The sequence below is a fragment of the Salvelinus sp. IW2-2015 genome, linkage group LG4p (assembly GCF_002910315.2).
Source record: "Salvelinus sp. IW2-2015 linkage group LG4p, ASM291031v2, whole genome shotgun sequence".
Taxonomy (NCBI): Eukaryota; Metazoa; Chordata; class Actinopteri; order Salmoniformes; family Salmonidae; genus Salvelinus; species Salvelinus sp. IW2-2015.
In genome coordinates this window covers 19,037,162-19,057,758 of record NC_036841.1, presented here as the reverse complement: position 1 = coordinate 19,057,758, position 20,597 = coordinate 19,037,162, and the positions used below count along the sequence as shown (strand labels likewise).

At 43.3% G+C, this 20,597-nt stretch overlaps 1 protein-coding gene across 2 annotated transcripts in view; it reads left to right on the top strand.

Moving 5' to 3' along the window:
- Nucleotides 1–20,597, top strand: part of LOC111960649 (endothelin-converting enzyme 2-like) — a 62,760-nt gene that overhangs the window by 22,856 nt on the left and 19,307 nt on the right. For both annotated transcript variants that reach the window (XM_023982756.2, XM_070438525.1), the window contains exons 3-5: nt 2,057–2,143; nt 4,460–4,604; nt 4,915–5,130. In XM_023982756.2, the coding sequence (XP_023838524.1) occupies nt 2,057–2,143; nt 4,460–4,604; nt 4,915–5,130 (448 nt within the window). The remainder of the gene's footprint in view (nt 1–2,056; nt 2,144–4,459; nt 4,605–4,914; nt 5,131–20,597) is intronic.

Below are 20,597 nucleotides of genomic sequence, written 5' to 3'. Positions count from 1 at the left end.
ACGAACGTCAAAGGGAGAGAGAGAGGACCAAGGCGCAGCGTGTAAAAAATACATCTTCTCTTTATTTAGGAGATGAACGAACGAAGCAAAACAACAAATAGACGACCGTGAAGCTATAACCGAACAAAATGCAAACATGCAACCTAGACACAGACCTAGACAATGACCCAAAAAAAACATGATGCCTATGGCTGCCTAAAATATGGCTCCCAATCAGAGACAAATGAACGACATCTGTCTCTGATTGAGAACCACTCAGGCAACCATAGACATACCTAGAAACATTCACTCAACCATAGACATACCTAGAAACATTCACACAACACAAACCCATACACTAAACCCAACACCCCCTTTTCCATATAACCACCCGAAACGAGACAAAACACAAACATTCCCCATGTCACACCCTGACCTAACTAAAATAATAAAGAAAACAAAGATAACTAAGGCCAGGGTGTGACAACGTTGTTTATATGGTTTCTTTTCCAACCAGCAAATGTTGTCATGAAGACGTCACGTTCCAAATGCTGCCAGCTGGAATGGTTCTTACAGGGAAGTGTTTCCAAACTACCTTCAGAAGGGACACGTTGTGCTTATCTTAGTGTGCTCTTTCTGAGCCTTGTCGATGAGTAACGTTCTCATGGAGACAACGGCCCATTTACGACCCTCCCCACTGTAGGATCTAAAAGGGTTGGAACGGGTCACAGATGGAACCTAACATTTACCTTTCGAGAGAATGTTGTTGAGATGAGTCGGGAAGTTCATCGTTTGGAATGTCATCCCCGAGCTCGTCTTCCGTACAAGCCAGTCTAGCACGAGGGCATTCTTAGACTTAGTGTCATACAGAGACTGTTATGGAGTTATCTGTGTGATGAGGAGAGTGCTTTTAACTGGCGGAGGTATGTGGTCTGTTAAGGGCTTTGGTGTGGAGGGCGCTGGTGTTTCTATGCAACTATGTTTGTATTCACAGAAGACAGTTAATGTCATTGAGGGAAGGTAGAAGCACTGATTCTCTTTTCCATGGATCTAGGTTGAAAATACTGAAGGTTAACGCGACGTAATAATTCCATGCTGAGCATTCGGAAAATAAACACATTCATTAGACCAGCGCATTAGACCGTTCTACACATTTAAATAAATAGAATGTCAGTAAAACAGTTATGCTATGTGTTTGAGTAGTTAGCTGAAATACACTACGATTGTGTTTTTTTTTCTTCTACTTTGATGGCGAACTTTCTGTATGGCTCCCATTCACTCCGTCATTTTCGCTCCGGCGCTGGTCCAATGAATTTGTTTCACCTAACACTTCTGCTTTGAATTATTACGTTGTGTTAACTTTTGTTGTTTTTAACCTAACCAATGCATGAGAAAGTTATTTAGATTTGCCTGTGTAAATCAAATATTACTGTAGTTAACCATTGTTAAGTAAACACTGTGTGTGTGTGCAGTGCTTTCCTGTGTGTGGTATGTTATAACCAGAGAAGGTTAATTAAACACAAGGATTTGGATCCATCCCCTGACGCTCCTGTATTTAGCCTGCTGCTCTGTTCTGAGTGGGGGGGGGGTGTCTGGCTCAGCTCAGGGGCCACTCATAAGAGGGCCATGTTACAAAGAACCGGGTAGTCACTAGATGACCATGCTACAGAGGACGTAGTAGTCACATGAGGATCATTCCACAAAGGACAGAAATGACTATCATCAGCAAGTTTCACCGAACACATCAAGATCAGGACATACAAACACATACTCCTGTGTTCTGTTTTCCATCACTAAACACACACACACCTTAGTGTGTGAAGAGGGGGTAATGCAGTGTGACGGAATGGCCGGGATGAGAAACCGCAGGGGGATCTCTCCTTTTTACATTCTTCTTCCTTTCTCTCATGGGTGGCCTGGTTGTTTTCTCTAATACATTCCTTCATTCCAAGTCGGTACTGATGTGAAGTCCTGTAACTTCTCTGCACTGCTTACTCTCTTTCTCTTATTTTTTTTCAAAATTCTCTCCTATTATTACTGACGCTAACTCTCTGTTCTTCCTTTCTTCCCTATGCAGATGTCCAGCTACAAGCGCGCAACGTTTGAGGAGGAGGAGGCGGCAGACAACCCAGCCGATGGGGGCATGTCTCCGGACAGTGTGGAGGTCAGTCTGAGCTCATTGGTTGATGTGTGGGGGTCAGAGGTCAATGAAAATGGAGAGCCCACACAATGTCAGTGTGTTATTATAGAACTAGGGTGAATTCGACTTGTACGCCGATCAGGGGTCAGTTTTTCATTTCCCCCACTAATGGTTAAGGTACTTATGGGAAACTTCCCCCCGGAGCATAATTACACAGGATCTGGGCTTAAACTCCTGTTAGATTAGCCCAACAATGAGAAACAGAAAATACTTCATGAAAGTATGATGTTATGTGGGAAACCATAAAAAAGGAAGACTAGAAAGGGGAAAATAGTTGGAAAATATAGTTTTTTGTTGTTGTTGTTGTGAACAATGGATTTGTCATGTCTGTCTCTTGCTTTCTCTTGAATTTGGTCCTTGAAATGTCATTGTAAACAGTCAGAACTAAGTGTCATCATATATACTCCCAGTGACACATAGATGTACAGTACTGGTTTTTAAGAGGACATTATTGTCAGAGGAAAAGTGTGTAGAAGGTTCAGTTGATTATCACTGCAGATAAACAGTAGTAGTACATTACCTTTAGGTATGTAATGTGTGCAGAGCCTGTGGTTCAGCGGTAACGCTCCTGGCTAGTAACAGGGATTGCCATTAAGGGTTGCCTTATTGCCTATAGCAATTGAACTGAGCTGTTGAGCAAGTTGAGCAAGTTGAGCCTGTTCTGTGGTTGCCCCATTGGGCAGGTAATAAAACAAGTTAAAACCAAACGGCAAAGAATTCCAATAGCCTAAAACTGACATTTCTGGTTCCTCCTCATTGTTTAAGTGAAACAATTTATAGCATTTATGGCAGTTGGGAAAGTTGAGTCTGCTCTGAGAATTGTTTTACTGATAACAACCAAAATACAAATAATTCCAAAACATTTGGAACACTGCTCTTTCCATGACATAGACTGACCAGGTGAATCAAGGTGACAGCTATAATCCCTTATTGATGTCACTTGTTAAATCCTCTTCAATCAGTGTCGACAAAGGGGAGGAGACAGGTTAAAGAAGGATTTTTAAGCCTTCAGACAATTGAGACATGGATTGTGTAACCGAATATTAGGACTGTGGTCTTAATGTTTGGTATACTCAGTGTATATGGCACTTCTGGGTGTAAATAGCTCATTTACATTTTCAGGCAAGTGATCATAATGTTCGTGCAACCCAAAAATACTCCTGGCTTATCCGATTAGGAAGTGTCTTTCAGACTTTAATGTCAGTGTCTGAGTCACATACTGTATACTACTCCCATTTTAAATTGACATTTTAGTAATTTAGCAGACGCTCTTATCCAGAGCAGCTTACAGTTAGTACATTCATCTTACGACGGCTAGGTTATCAGAACTCAGGTTAAGACCCAGATGCAGACAGCTAGAATCACAGATGGTTGTTGACAAAAACAGGGGGCAGGCAAAAGACAGGTCAAGGGCAGGCAGAGGTCTGTAATCCAGGGCAGAGTCAGTAAGGTACAGAACGGCAGGCAGGCTCGGGGTCAGGGCAGGCAGAATAGTCAGAACCGGGGAAACCAGGAAACAGAAACTTGAGAAACTTGAGAAAACGGGAAACATGCTGGTAAGACCTGACAAGACAAGACGAACTAGCAAAAGACAAACAGAGAACACAGATATAAATGCAAAGGGGATAATGGGGAAGATGGGCGACACCTGGGGGGGTGGAGACAAGCACAAAGACAGGTGAAACCGATCAGGGTGTGACATAGGTGGGACAACTACATATCTCAGTTATAGTAAGTTAATTGTTCCTCAAAAAAGTAGCTATCAGCAAAGTTAGTGCTAGTCATTTCGTATTTATTTTTAATTCCCACCCAAGACCGGGGTTCAACCCCCACATCGACCCTTACTAAGTGCAAAACAATGTCATTGTTTAATTGTATTTTTAAACTACACTAAATTGATACTTCATAGTAGTGCCTCGTGACAGAGTGAATGCCAAATCGAGAGCTGGCCAGTCATCATGCAAAATTGGGTTCTCGGTTCCGAGATTAACTTCATAGCGGTATTTCATTCATTAGAAAGTCACTCAGAAAGAGGAATGGAGGCTTAAAATGTATATATATATTTTTATATATTCAGGCAGGTGGGAAAAAACTGTAGGAAGGGTGAGGAATCAAACCCCGGTCTCCAACGGGGAGATTTGTATATGTGACATGTGCAGGGAGTGTTAGAACTCCACCACAGCTCTGCATGAATGGAGGCCCTCTTGCCTATGTCCGTGGTACTTGTGATGTCATCCCATCCCATCCTCTCTTCTGTCTCTGACTCATGTATTTCCACAGGTTGGCTTCCGGAAGGGCGGCATCCAGCTCCTCAGTCCCCTGGGCAGGAGGACGCAGATGGAGGTGGTGCTGGCTGGCGTGCTGCTTGCCTCTCTCCTCGCCCTGTTCGGATGTGCCGTCACACTGGGCATACGCTACAACAAAGGTGAGAGGCTTTTGGTTACACGCACTCACGCACGCACGCATGCAAATACACACACTCAGACATAAGCACACACACACACGTGTTACGTCTTTATAATACGGCTTGTAATATGTTATGGTCTCTCTGTGTATCAACATTTCATCTGGCTGGTGTTTAGCTGTGTCGTTATGAATGATTATTAAGACGTTATGGGGTCATACATGCTTGTGACAAAAGTCTTGTGACAATGCATTATAACAACATCATGAGTCATTATACCAGCAGGCTTTATAAAGCATTACAGAATTCTGTTTTTCTACCTTGACACCAGACCCAGCGCGGAGCCTGTGTCTGACCGAGGCCTGTATTACGGTGGCCAGTAAGATCGTAGAGGCCCTGGACCGCAGCGCCGATCCCTGCCAAGACTTCTACCAGTATGCCTGCGGGGGCTGGGTCCGCAAGAACCCCCTCCCTGATGGACGCTCTCGCTGGAGCACCTTTAACAGCATCTGGGACCAGAACCAGGCTGTTCTTAAACACCTGCTCGGTGAGTTGGAACCAAACACATGTACACAATACACACATGCTCAAACATACCGTATTACCATATCAAAATATGGAAGTCATCTGCTGATTAGGGGTACAATTTGGTGACAGTTGAGTGTCTAAACGTGTCTGAACAGTATTGTTGTCTGAAAAGCATCGAAACAATGTTTTGTACTGATGGGAAATGAAGGCGTGGTAATGTAAAAGATAAATGCAAACTTCATCATCTAAACATCACACAGAAAACATCTACAGCCAAACTCATTTCATAAACCAGTCAAAATAGCAGATTGTGCTGACAAAAAACAAAACGTAAGTTAGCGACCTAAGTTTAAAAGCTAAATATAAATACAACTCCTGGAAAGGGGGTCTGAGCTGTCAACCCTGAGTAACGATAGTTACAATTTAAATCAGTTGAGTGAACTATCCCTTCACCTCGTTTTGTTATAACATATTTGGTCTGATAAATGTTTACATGACAACCAGAATGATGTCAACAAACATAGCTGGAATTTAGCTTAGCGAACCATCAAACAGGCAAAGTGTCAACACAGGACTAAGATCCGGCTCGGACGCTCATCGGACGTGGCAGGGCTTGCAAACCATTACAGATTACAAAGAAGCACAGCCGAGAGCAGCCCAGTGACACGAAACTACCAGACGAGCTAAACCACTTCTATGCTCGCTTCGAGGCAAATAACACTGAAATATGCATGAGAGCACCAGCTGTTACGGACGACTGTGTGATCACATTCTCTGCAGCCGATGCGAGTAAGACCTTTAAACAGGTCAACATTTTACAAGGCCGCAGGGCCAGACGGATTACCAGGACGTGTACTGCGAGCATGCGCTGACCAACTGGAAAGTGTCTTCACTGACATTTTCAACCTCTCCCTGTCCGAGTCTGTAATACCAACATGTTTTAAGCAGACCACCATAGTCCCTGTGCCCAAGAACACTAAGGTAACCTGTCGAAATGACTACCGACCCGTAGCACTTACGTCTGTAGCCATGAAGTGCTTTGAAAAGCTAATCATGGCACACATCTACACCATTATCCCGGAAAAACTAGACACACTCCAATTTGCATACCGCCCCAACAGATCCACAGATGATGCAATCTCTATTGCACTCCACTCTGCCCTTTCCCACCTGGACAAAAGGAACACCTATGTGAGAATGCTATTCATTGACTACAGCTCAGCGTTCAACACCATAGTGCCCTCAAAGCTCATCAATAAGCTAAGGACCCTGGGACTAAACACCTCCCTCTGCAACTGGATCCTGGACTTCCTGACAGGCTGCCCCCAGGTGGTAAGGGTAGGTAACAACACATCCGCCATGCTGATCCTCAACACGGGAGCCCCTCAGCATTGCATGCTCAGTTCTTTCCTGTACTCCCACGTCTCCAACACCATCATTAAGTTTGCCGATGACACAACAGCCTGATCACTGACAACAACGAGAAAGCCTATAGGGAGGAGGTCAGAGACCTGGCCGTGTGGTGCCAGGACAACAACTTCTCCCTCAATGTCATCAAGAAAAAGGAGATGATTGTGGACTACAGGAAAATGAGAACCGAGCATGCCCCCATTCTCATCGACAGGGCTGTATTGGAGCAGGTTGAGAGCTTCAAGTTCCTTGGTATCCACATCACCAACAAACTAACATGGTCCAAGCACACCAAGACAGTCGTGAAGAAGGGACGACCAAACCTATTCCCCCTCAGGAAACTGAAAATATTTGGCATGGGTCCTCAGATCTTCAAAAGGTTCTACAGCTGCACCATCGAGAGCATCCTGACTGGTTGCATCACTGCCTGGAATGGCAACTGCTCGGCCTCCGACCGCAAGGCACTACAGAGGGTAGTGTGTATGGCCGAAGCTTCCTGCCATCCAGGACCTCTATACAAGGCGGTGTCAGAGGAAGGCCCTAAAAAGTGTCAAAGAATCCAGCCACCCTAGTCATAGACTGTCCGCCCTGCTACCGCACGGCAAGCGGTACCAGAGCTTGGTGCCGTAAGTCTAGGTCCAAGAGGCTTCTAAACAGCTTCTACCCACAAGCCTTAAGACTCCTGAACATCTAATCAAATGGCTACCCAGACTATTTGTATTGCCCCCCCCCCCCCCTTTACCCTTCTGCTACTCTCTGTTATTATCTATGCATCGTCACTTTAATAACTCTACCTACATGTATATATTACCTCAATTAATTTGTCAGTATCAGCAGATTAGGCCTACCCTGTAGTTTTTGTAGTATGCCTATTATTAAGGATTCTGATGATGATTCCATACATGCAATACGTCATAGAATTGCATGAAATGTGTTTATAAAAGGCATATTTTTTCCAGGATCCTCTTAAAATGTAAAAAAAAGTTTTCCTCTAGCTGGGGCTAAGCTGCTTCCCCAAACATGGAACTCACGCAACGCCTCTGATGTTGTGTAGCCTATTTCATTATGTTTGTTTAGTGTTTGACTCGGACAGTAAAGTTTCAAGTTTTAATGTCACATGCGCCAGTACAGTGAAATGCCTTTCTTGCAAACTCAGAAGGCAACAATGCAATAATCAATAACAATGTATTACTTGAAAAAAACACATGAGAAATAAGAAATATGAAATGCACAATAAAGTAAGTAAGTAAGCATACCATATACAGGAAATAGTCCGTTCCAATACCATACTTACATGTGCAGGGATACTGGAGTGATGGAGGTAGGGGTAAGGGGACTAGGCAACAGGATATAAAATAAACAGAGTAGCAAGAGCTTGCATTTGAGTGGGTGTGCAGGTGTGTAGAGTATGTATAAATGTATTTGCATATTATGTGTGAGTGAGAAAATTATGGAGTGAGTGTTTGTGTGTGTTGGAGTGACAGTGAGTGTGTAGGGCCATGTGAGAGTGCATAGAGACAGTGCACATTTTGAAATTAAAGGTCAATAAAGATACAAGGTAATCTCGGTCCGTGTAGCTATTTTGTTAGCTATTTATCAGTTGTATTGCTTGGGGATAGAAGCTGTTCAAGAGCCTGTTGGTGTCAGACTTGATGCATCGGTACCAGTGGCGATTTTAGCATGTAAATGTTGGTGAGGCAAACTCCCCCAATTCTTGGGGGGATTAATGCCAGCAAAGTCACTAAACAACACAACACTAAACAATACATTCATTCCACTATAACGGTGACAAACGGTGCCCACAAACTGTTAGGGCCTACATAAAGCTGTCCCAACAGCAGAGCTTTCTTTTCAGAACATGGAGTGAATCCTACACCTGGCTACCTGCCTTTAAAAAAACATAGCTGATATGGTTGACTTGCTTAAACAAATGTGGTTTCGACTGACACTTGAGATGTACAAACGATGGCATAAGGGAATGGCGAGCGGATAAGAGGCACTCCTTAATTTCGATTTAAGACATTAATGGGTGAGATAGGACGGACGTAGTCAATATAACTATTTGTTCAGCATTTTTGAAATCTACAGCGACAGAACATTCAGAACATGGGCCGTTCTTACATTATTCTACCTGTACACCAAGTCAGAACCGTAGGATAATTAAAGGGGGCATATAAGCAGACAATGAAAGCTCTTACAAAATTCAATGATTACCTTTCTCTAAAACAGACTATAGGCTACATGTGCACCACCATGTCAGGAAAGTAGGCGAGGGGAAGGGGGGAGGGGAAAAAGGGACCAAATTATTAAGTTGAGGCACATGGGCTACTAACAGCTTACTACACAACATACACTTAGTATTACTTTCTTAGCTACAGTATACATATCTCCCTGGCATATTACGTGATTATGCAGCAGCATACAATACATTTTTGGACGCGGCAGTCCTTCTTGTGGGCAAATGTTGTCATCAAACTTTGTCATCAAAGTCTGTCATTCTCTGGATTTATGGTGCTGGGAACTTTGGAAAAAAACTATGTTGAATCATGATGTTAGTGATCTTCAGGTCGCAGCTCTAGAAAGAGGTCCGAGTTCCCGACTTGGAATTCCGAGTTGGATGACTGTTTAAAATGTATTTTCCCAGTCGGAGCTCGTTTTTTTCTGAGATTACTGAGATTTCCCATTTCAGAGTTTCCAGTTGTTTTGAACGTGGCAGAAGTCATGCTGAATTAACTGCATTGTCCAATGTATTCAACCTTTTCTGGCCCATGGTGTTGTATGTGAATGTTTAGCCTTTTAAGCTTGAAAAAAAAGAGACCCTTAAACCCAGACTTGGACCACACACCCACTCCACTGAAGCAGGCTAGTGATTGCTTTGCAAAGCTTACAGTTAGCCACCGATTCCTTCATTGTTGAATTTGTGATTTCCTTGTTGTGTAATGTTAATGGCCAAGGAGCGCCGATACATTTTATCTAGAATTTCTCTTCATATGACAAGGATTGAACAAGGATTTGCCAGTAAATTGTCGACATGATTCATGATGACGACTGCTTTTCTAGTTTGCTAGCTAAGGTTTAGAGAGTATGATGTTGACATGATTAGTCCAATCTATGCTATGGTAGGTATAACGTGATTTCACATAATTGTATCTGTTGCCAATGACCTTGAGCCTTCTTGGATGGGCACTTCTAATGTAACTCTGGCAGCACCCAAGGGGCTTGAATTTTCGAGCTCTCCCCGGAGCTGTTGCCATTACGTAGTGACAGAACACTGATCCAATCACGGCGCAACTAGAGAACATTACCAACCCATATGCTCCGTATTTTCCGCTGCCTGCCCAACCACCACAGAAAGCACTGAGCTAGGCTGAAACACCTGCATTTTGGAGCTCCCTTACTCCAGAAAACAAAAAAGAGACCATGTTTGTATTGTATTAACTTTAATAACTCAATAAATCTTTTTTTTTTTTTACATTGTTTGCAAACTAATGTGACACACATTAATGCCAAGACGGACAACAAAGAAACAAACAAAAGCAATTATATTGTTTTATTTATATTTAGCTAAACAGATGGGGCCCAAAACAAGCCCTGGATGACAGGTCACCACTGACCGCTACTTCTTGCCGTGTGGCAGCACAGAAAATAGTGTGCGGTTGGGGTCTTTGACAATTTTCTGGGCCTTCTTTTCACACCGCCTGATATAGAGGTCCTGGATGGCAGGGAACTCGGCCCCAGTGATGTACTAGGCTGTCCGCACAACCCTCTGTAGCGTAGCGCCATGCGATCGAGGGCAGTGCTATTGCCATACCAAGCAGTGATGCAGCCAGTCAATATGCTCTGTGGTACAGCTGTAGAACCTTTTCAGGATTTGAGGGACCATGACAAACTTTTTCAACCTCCTGAGGGGGAGAGGCCCTGTCGAGCCTTCTTCACGACTGTGCGTGTGTATTTGGATCATTTTAAGTCTTTAGTGATTTGGACACAGAGGAACTTGAAGCTGTCTACCTGCTCCACTGCCACCCTGTTGATGTGGATGGGGACGTGCTCGCCCCCCGTTTCCTGTAGTCCACGATCAGCTCCTTGGTCTTGCTGATGTTGAGGGAGAAGTTGTTGCTCTGGCACCACACTGCTAGGTCACAGACCTCCCTGTAGGCTGACTCACCATTGCCGGTGATCAGGCCTACCACCGTCGTGTCGTCAGTAAACTTGATGATGATGTTGGAGTCGTGCATGTCCACACAGTCGTGAACAGGTAGTACAGGAGGGGACTAAGAACACACCCCTGTGGGGCCCTTGTGTTAAGGGTCAGCATGGTGGAGGTGATGTTGCCTACCTTCACCACCTGGGGTCGACCCGTCAGGTAGTACAGGATCAAGTTGCAGAGGGAGGTGTTCAGACCCAGAGTCCTAAGCTTGGAGGAAATAATGGTGTTGAACACTAAGCTGTAGTCAATGAACAGCATTCTCACATAAGAGGAATGCCTATCTAGGTGGGTGAGGGCAGTGTGGAGAGCAATTGAGATTGCGTCATCTATGGATCTATTGGGGCGGTATGCAAATTGGAGTTGGTCTAGGGTGGTTGGGATACCAGCCACTCAAAGCACTTCAGATTACAGAAGTGAGTGCTACAGGGCGGTAATCATTGTGGCATGAAGCCTTAGAGTTCTTCGGAACAGGGATGATTGTGGTCACTTTAAAACATGTGGGGATTACAGACTGGGACAAGGAGAGGTTGAAAACCGTGAATATGCCTGCCAGCTGATCTGTTCATGCTCTGAGAGTGCACCCTGGACTACCGTCGGGGCCCGCGGCCTTGCGGGTGTTGACCTGATTTAAAGACCCTTCTCACATCTGCCTCGGAGGGCGATATCACCCAGTCCTCTGAGTCGGTGACGGCCCTCACATCCAGCTCAATGTTGTTGTCAAAGTGTGCATTGAGTTTGTCTGGTAGAGAGACAGATCACGGTTGGGTCTTCCTTTGTAATCCGTAATGGACTCTAGCCCCGGCCACATACGTTGGGCGTCGGAGCCTGTGTAATATAATTTCACTTTATTCCTATATGCTCCTTTTGCTCATTTGGTGACTCTGCGGAGGTCATAGCGGGCCTTCTTGTACTGCCAACCCCCTCTGCATTTGCTAATGAAGAGTACGGAGTCATGATCTGATTTGCCGAATGGCGGACGAGGGAGGGCCTTGTATGCTTGCTTGTAGGTAGAGTAGCAGTTGTCTCGGACTTTATCGCCCCTAGTGGCATTGGAGACGTGTTGATGGAAGTTGGGTATCACGTGTCTTAGGGACGCCAAATTAAAATTGCCGGCAACCAGAAAGGCAGCCACTTGATGTAGGGATTCCTGTTTGTTTATAGCCATGTACAGTTCATTAAGCGCCAGCTTGTTATTTTTATTGTCCTGAGGTAGAATGTATACAGCAGTCACGATAACAGCTGAAAACTCCCTCGGGAGGTAGAAGGGTCGGTTTTTGACCATCAGGTATTCCAAGAAGGGTGAACAGTGAGTTGACACTTCCACCGTGCTGGAGTTAGCACACCAGTTGGAGTTGATGAAGAGGCAAACCCCTCCCCCCTTCAATTTCCACAACTCCACTGTCCTGTCCACCCGGTGAATGGAGGATCCATAGACGTATCTTGTCTGAGAGACATGTTTCCGAAAAGCAAAGAATATTGGAGTTCCGAGAGTTCCGTTGGTGGAAAATCCACGATCGGAGGTCATCCATCTTATGGAAAGACTTAGCCAGTAGAATGGAAGGAAGAGGTGGCCGGTTTTCCCTTTGCCTTAATCTTACCAGGATCCCCCTCTCTTGCCTCTGTAACACCGGCATTTCCTCTTGGGTAGCCCGAAAATTGGGTTGGAATTACAGAAAGAGCCCAGGGCAGATGAGTCTAAGTAGAAGCCGGAATTGGGGTAAGTAACTGCCGATCTGATGGTCAAGATTTGTTGTTGGTTGTAAGAAATATTAGCGGATACATTTTGTGAAAAAATAGTAAAAATAAAGAACAAAATAATCACAAAATAGCAAAGTTGGGTCTGAGCTTGCAAAACGGAAGCCATCCAGTTTTGACAGAGGGGTTGTAAGCGGTTGTAACTTGTATAGTTGTGCTGCCCACTTGGCAAATGGCCTAATAACGGGCTTGTTTCCCAAGGGAAATTTGTGGTGTTTCTTGGTCGCATTTATTCTGTGTTATGTGTTAAATGATGCAATGTGATTACACAAATTTTCACTTGCCACACAGCAATTTTTGCCTACGCCACTGGAGCAGGCTAGTCAGCATTTACAGTACTTTGTGGTTTTTTAGGCCAGCTGATTCAGCTTGTCTTGCTAAGTGGGCAGAACAGGGATGTATACCAAATGGCACCCTGTTCCCTTTATAGTGCTTTTTACTAGGGTCCTTGTGCACTATAAATGGAATAGAGTGCCATTTGGGACACAACCCAGACCTGGGACTGCAGGCCACTCACAGTGCAGTTCTGATGAATACCTGGCTACATCCGGTGCATGTAAATTTTCACTTGTCTGACCGCTTGCATGCTGACGAGTTTCTCACACAATTGGCCTATCTGGGTGATGTTTTTTCTCACTTGAATGATCTGAATCTAGGATTACAGGGACTCTCCGCAACTATATTTAATGTGCGGGACAATATTGAGACTATGATTAAGAAGATGGAGCTCCCCTCTGTCTGCATTAAGAAGGACAACACAGAGGTCCTTCCATCGTTGTATGATTGTTTGTGTGCAAATGAACTCAAGATTACAGACAATGTCAAATGTGATATAGCGAAGCACCTGAGTGAGTTGGGTGTGCAATTACGCAGGTACTTACCGAAACGGATGACACAAACTGGATTTGTTATCCCTTCCATGCCCTGCCTCCAGTCTACTTACCGATATCTGAAAAAGAGAACCTCATTGAAATTGCAACAAGCGGTTCTGTGAAAATTTGATTTAATCAGAAGCCACTGCCAGATTTCTGGATCGGACTGCACTCAGAGTATCCTACCTTGGCAAATCGCGCTGTTAAGACACTGATGCCCTTTGCAACCACGTACCTACACTTCCATTCAAAAGTTTGGGGTCACTTAGAAATGTCCTTGTTTTTGAAAGAAAAGATACATTTTTGTTCATTAAAATAACATCAAATTGATCAGAAATACAGTGTACACATTGTTAATGTTGTAAATGAATATTGTAGCTGGAAATGGCTGATTTTTTTTCTGGAATATCTACATAGGTGTACAGAGGCCCATTATCAGCAACCATCACTCCTGTGTTCCAATGGCACGTTGTGTTAGCTAATCCAAGTTTATCATAAAATGTATCATCAGAAAACCCTTTTGCAATTATATTAGCACAGCTGAAAACTGTTGCGCTGATTAAAGAAGCAATGAAACTGTCTTTCTTTAGACTGGTTGAGTATCAGCTGATAATGGGCCTCTGTACACCTATGTAGATATTCCATTAAAAATCATCTGTTTCCATCTACAATAGTCATTTACATCATTAACAATGTCTACACTGTATTTCTGATCCATTTGATGTTATTTTAATGGATAATAAAGGACATTTCTAAGTGACACCAAACTTTTGAACGGTAGTGTATGTGAGAGTGGATTCTCGACTTTCACTGGCATGAAAACAGACTGTGTGTGGAAAATGATTTAAGACTGAGAATCTCCCCAATACAACCCAACATTGCAGAGTTATGTGCATCCTTTCAAACACACCCTTCTCATTAACCCGTGGTGATTTATTCACAATTTTTAATAAATAGCAAAATTATTGATTATTATTATTTGTGCCCTGGTCCTATAAGAGCTCTTTGTCACGTCCCACAAGCCAGGTTGTGACAAAAACTCACACTCATTCTTATGTTTAATACATGTATAGTGTGTGTGTGGCAGGCTTACAATGATGGCAAAAAACAACATTTGAGAGTGCGCTGACCCTGGTGCTGACCCTGGTGCTAGAGGGGGTACGCAGCTGGAGGTTGACTGTTTGAAGGGTTACGGGACTATTTGATTTGGGAATCACTGCTCCAGACCACCGCAAGGGGGAGTTAGAGGGACGATTATGTTTTTGGGTCCCAAGGCGCTAATGTGTCTTTACCTAAATGAATGAATTGTGCACGACTTCAAGCCGAACTGTTATCCAACAATTATTATTATTATTATTAACCCTGCATTATAATTATATAAAGGCCTCTTAGTGGCTTACATTTTGCATGTAAGGTTTTACATTTCTAACTCAATATCACAGAGCAGATTTGCCCCAACGAAAAATGCATCAACCCCTACAAATATATTCATTAATTATTAAACCTGCAATATCATTGTATAAAAGTCCCTTTAGATATTAATTTAGAATCCTCCAATCCTCTAAATTTTTATTAGATCCGCAGGGACATTTTATTGATCTGCAAGTATTTGCATTTAGTGAGTTCCGAGAGCCGTGTCATACCAATTATTATTGGATTGTTCACCATGGCAACCACCTGTTAGTATAAAATTGAAAGGTATGTGTTTAAAAAAAAAAAAGAATTCAATCATATATTTGTATTTGTACAGATGCTTTATTATTTACAGTAGGGATGGACAGCTGGAGGCATTTTGTTTTTCACAAGCGTAGCAGGCTGTGAATTCTGCAAACAAGGTTTCCATGATGGGCTATTTACAAGACAATAGACTCTTCATACCTCCATTTATTTAAAAAAGGATAGTCTAATAGCTCGGCTAGGTGTAAAACAAAAAATCCCCCCAACTTGCAATGTATCAAGTGCTCTAAAGTAACATTTCTAGCTCCGAACCTCTTGCAACCGCACAATGTCGGATAAGCATATACTGTACAGTATTTGTTCATCAACATCTTTATGCTTTTGTTAATAAAATAATGATAAAAATACTCTTTCAAAATGCAGATGTTTATTTCAACTACTGTACATCTCTGCTACATTTTAGTTCCACTTCCCCCCCAGCTCCACGATCACGGGTAAAACCTTGCTGAGATGATCAATGTATTTGTTGCATTGTTGTATCTTCCCTGGAATACACAGGCATTGAGCATGTTGCTCTACCAAGGAGAGGAGGTAGCATCGAGACCAGAGAATGTCCCAAAACCTTGTACCATGTCCAAGAGAGAGGGTATAAAATCCACAGGGTTAGAGATGTATAAAAGAAGATTGTCTGCATATAAGGACACCTTGTGAGTTATGTTGCCCCTTAATATTCCCTTAATCCTCTCCTCCGCCCACAGGGCGATAGCAAGAGGCTCAATAGCCATATCAAACAGGAAAGGGGATAAACAGCAACCCTGCCTGGCCCCCCTGTGGAGAGGGAAGTAGCTGGAGGTAACATTGTTGGTGCGAACAGATGCCACTGGGGACGAGTACAAAATCTTAATCCAGGAAAGGAATAACGGACCAAACCAAATCTCTCTAGTACTGTAAATGGATATTCCCACTCAACCCGGTCGAAAGCCTTTTCAGCATCAAGAGAGATGACAACCTCTGACTGTAGAGTTGAGTGGGTAGAATAAAGAATATTAAATAGCCGGCGCATATTATATAAAGATTGCCTACTTGAGATAAATCCGGTTTAGTCAGAGCTAATTATATTTGGCATCACTCTCTCTAAAGGGTGCAAGAGGACCTTATTGAGAATTTTATAATCGCAGCACAAAAGGCTTTTACGGCGGTGTGAGCCACAGTCTAGGGATTCTTGTCTTTTTTTAAGCAAAACCGAAATAGTCGCATGAGTAAGTGTCTGTGGCAGTTCCTGACTAGCAGAGGATAGGGGATAATTTAGAGGAGAATGCTTTATAAAATTCAATAGGGAAGCCATCAGGCCCAGGGGCTTTTACCGCTCTGCATGGACTGGATTGCCAGAGTAGGTTCATTATCACTTATTGAGGCATCCGTTTTGGTTTGTTCATCTGAGTTGAGACCTGGGATGTCCAGATTGTCTAGAAATGCATGCATACGAGATGTGTCAGGAAGAGCCTCTGACGAGTAAAGAGCAGAATACAATTGCTTAAATTGATTGTTGATTTCTTTGGGATTAGTAGAAGTTAAATCAGCTGCAACACATATTTCAGGTATGGTGCTGTTAGCAGCGGATTGTCGAAGCTGGTGAGATAACAACTTGCCAGCTTTCTCTCCGTGTTCATAGAATTTTCGCCTCGACTTAAACAGAAGCTGCTCCGTTTGTTTGGTGGAAAGATTGTCAAATTCCGATTGGTGCATCAGTAGTCGGAGAAGAGGCATATCTGTTGTCCACATCTAGAATGAGTTGAGGTACACTGCCGTTCCATAGTTTGGGGCCACTTAGAACTGTCCTTGTTTTTTAAAGAAAATACATTTAGGCCCGTTAAAATAATATCAAATTGATCAGGAATACAGTGTCGACATTGTTAATGTTGTAAATGACTATTGTACCTGGAAACGGCTGATTTATAATGGAATATCTACACAGGCGTACAGAGGCCCATTATCAGCAACCATCACTCCTGTGTTCCAATGGCACGTTGTGTTAGCTAATCCACGTTTATCATTTCAAAAGGCTAATTGATCATTAGAAAACCCTTTTGCAATTATGTTAGCACAGCTGAAATGGTTTTTCTGATTAACGAAGCAATAAAACTGGCCTTCTTTAGACTAGTTGAGTATCTGGAGCATCAGCATTTGTGGGTTCGATTACAGGATGGACAGAAACAAAGCCCTTTCTTCCGAAACTCGTCAGTCTATTTTTGTTCTGAGAAATGAAAGCTATTCCATGCGGGAAATTGCCAAGAAACTGAAGATCTCGGACAACGCTGTGTACTACTCCCCTCAAAGAACAGCTCAAACTGGATGGACAAAGAATGTGCTTTTCTTTCAAAAACAAGGACATTTCTAAGTGACGGCAAACTTTTGAACGGTAGTGTGGCTCCGATAAGTGTAGGTGTGCTGTTTGTTGTCATACGCTGTGTATGAAATAATTCGGCCCCTTAGAAATGCTTTTAACGACTACCACACAGTAGAGTGAGACACGTCAGAGGTGCAGTTGATCTGATATGTATTTTTTAAAGGCACTACAGGATAGTAGTTTGTCAAGTCGCCACGCGCATTGTGACACAGTTCTGTCCGGAAAGCGAATATCTAGCTGGACAGGGCTATGGTCTGAGATAACGATGCTGTGATATTGGCTATTAGTTACAAAAGGAATTATTCTATTGTCCAGCAGGAAAAAGTCAATCCTAGAGTATGAGCGGTGTACTGGAGAGAAAAAGGAGTACTGTTTAGCAGTGGGATTGCTCCTCCTGCATTGATCAGAAAAATTATAGGATTCTAGAAATGAGTTGATTACTGCTCCTGATTTTGAAATCATATTGTTGGGCTTCGGTCTGGATCTGTCTAGACTTGGATGCAATACACAATTGAACTCTCCGCCCAATATCAAATGATGAGAGTTAAGGTCGGGAGGTGTTGCGATGAGGTCAGAGTAAAATTGAGCTTCATCCCAATTAGGGCCATAGAGGTTAGTCAGAATAACCAGTGTGCTAAACAATTTCCCCATCACTATAATATATCTGCCATTAGTATCTGAAATTTCTTTGGAGGAGACAAACGGGGTGCCTTTCCTGATAAAGATGGCTGCCCCTCTGGCCTTAGCACCAAAGTTGGAGTGAACTATTTGGTCTACCCATCCTCTCTTTAGTTTATCATGGCTACACTTGACCACCTGGTTAATTCCTTTCACGTTCCAGCTGATAAAGCATGTGGAGCCTAGAGTATTTGAATTAGTCATAGTAATCAGAAATGAATGTTAGTACGATCACATGGCTAGTGTGCTGAAAGGTCAGAGTAATAAAATATAAAGAAAATAAAAAACTGCTAAAAACAACAAAATACCCAGAAGAAAACCTTGGACCCCAATGCTGGCCTTCCCCCTGTTGGAAGGCTGCATTTACCTCTCCTAGACTAGAGCAAAATGCTACCATGTTAAACTGAACCTCTGTAGAGCTCTATCCAGGGCGAACGTAATCAAGTTTAAACCGACGGAAGGGATTCTGGAGGGAACCACCTCAGTTATCTAAGATAACTTATGCATATTTAAAGTATAATAAAGCAATATACAGTGGGGAGAACAAGTATTTGATACACTGCCGATTTTCAGGGTTTTCCTACTTACAAAGCATGTAGAGGTCTGTACTTTTTATCATAGGTACACTTCAACTGTGAAAGACGAAATCTAAAACAAAAATCCAGAAAATCATTTTGTATGATTTTTAAGTAATTAATTTGCATTTTATTGCATGACATAAGTATTTGATCACCTACCAACCAGTAAGAATTCCGGCGGCTCACAGAAGCAATGTTGAGTTTTCTGTAAGAAGCCCGCGCATGTCTCAGCGACCATGACGCACGTATTAACCTGCACTATTTGAACTTCATACTGTGTGTATAAAGAACACCTGTCCACACACTCAATCAAACAAGATCCAACTCCTCCACAATGCGCAAGACCCAGGGAGCTGTGAGAAGGACATCAGGGTAAAATTGTAGACCTGCACAAGGCGGGGGGCAACGAGACAATAGCAAGCAGCTTGGTGAGAAGGCAACAACTGTTGGCGGGAAATTATATAGAAATAAAGAAATGGAGAGTTCAATGCTGAACGTCAAAGTCTCACCCTCGGTCTGTTTCGTGTGGGCTCCATGCAAGACTCACCTCGGGTGGCACTTCAATTGATCTAGGAGCAGAAGGATGTGGAGGATGGCGAGGGCCCGATTACGACACGGCTCAACAGGTGAAATGGACGCGAGAGAGCAAGCTTGAGCGCGAAGGGACGAGCCTGCATATAGTAAAACCATTAGTAAACAACATGCAAGTTCGCTGTCGGATTGACAAAATCCGGCCAGCGCACAGCACAGGTCCGCCGCTCAAGCCAGCGCATGGTGCCATGGCCTCGGTCTGAAGTATTCCAATGACCATCTGGATGATTCAGAAGGAAGGAATGGGAGAAGGTCCAGTGTGGTCTGATGAAGCACAAAAATAGAGCTTTCGTTTGGTCTACACTCGCAGCTCGCCAGTGTTTGGGAAGGAAGAAAGAAGGTAGAGTCAACAACCAAGAAAACCAATATCCGCGGAAGACGACGTGAAGCATAGGAGTGGAAACATCGGATTCTTTTGGGGATGCTTTCTGCAAAGGGTACAGTAGACTGCACCGTATTGAGGGGAGGATAGATGGGGCCATGTATCGCGAGATCTTGGCCAACAACCTCCTTCCTTCAGTGAAAGAGCATGGAAGATGCGTGGTGGCTGGTCTTCCAGCATGACAACGACCCGAAACACACAGCCAAGGGCACTAAGGAGTGGCTCCCGTAAGAAGCATCTCACGTCCGAGTGGCCTAGCCAGTCTCCAGACCTGAACCCAATAGAAAATCTTTGGAGGGAGCTGAAAGTCCGTATGCGCCAAGCGACAGCCCCGAAACCTGAAAGATCTGGAGAAGGTCTGATGAGGAGGATGGCCCTGCGGCAGTGTGTCAAACTGGTCAAGAACTACAGGAAACATATGATCCTTAATTGCAAACAAAGGTTTTGTACCAAATATTAAGTTCTGCTTTTCTGATGTATCAAATACTTATGTCATGCAATAAAATGCAAATTAATTACTAAAAATCATACAAGTGGATTTTCTGGATTTTTGTTTTAGATTCGTCTCTCACAGTTGGAAGTGTACCTATGATAAAAACTTACAGACCTCTACATGCTTTGTAAGTAGGAAAACCTGCAAAATCGGCAGTGTATCAAATACTTGTTCTCCCCACTGTATATATAAAATGTGGTATATGTCGCCCCCCTAGGGGTATATGTCGTCGTCCCCCTTAGGTAGCAACTTGGCTAATTATTACCCTGCCACCTAGTACCGTTGCAGTACAGCACCAGCTAGTTGGTAAAAGCTAATTGTGCCATGTATTGTAAATAAAATGCTATTTAAACTATATTGTCCTTGTCAGAATATGTCACCCTATACATACCATCCTTGTTCATAGCGTTAAGTTACTGGATTCATTTTTTGGGGG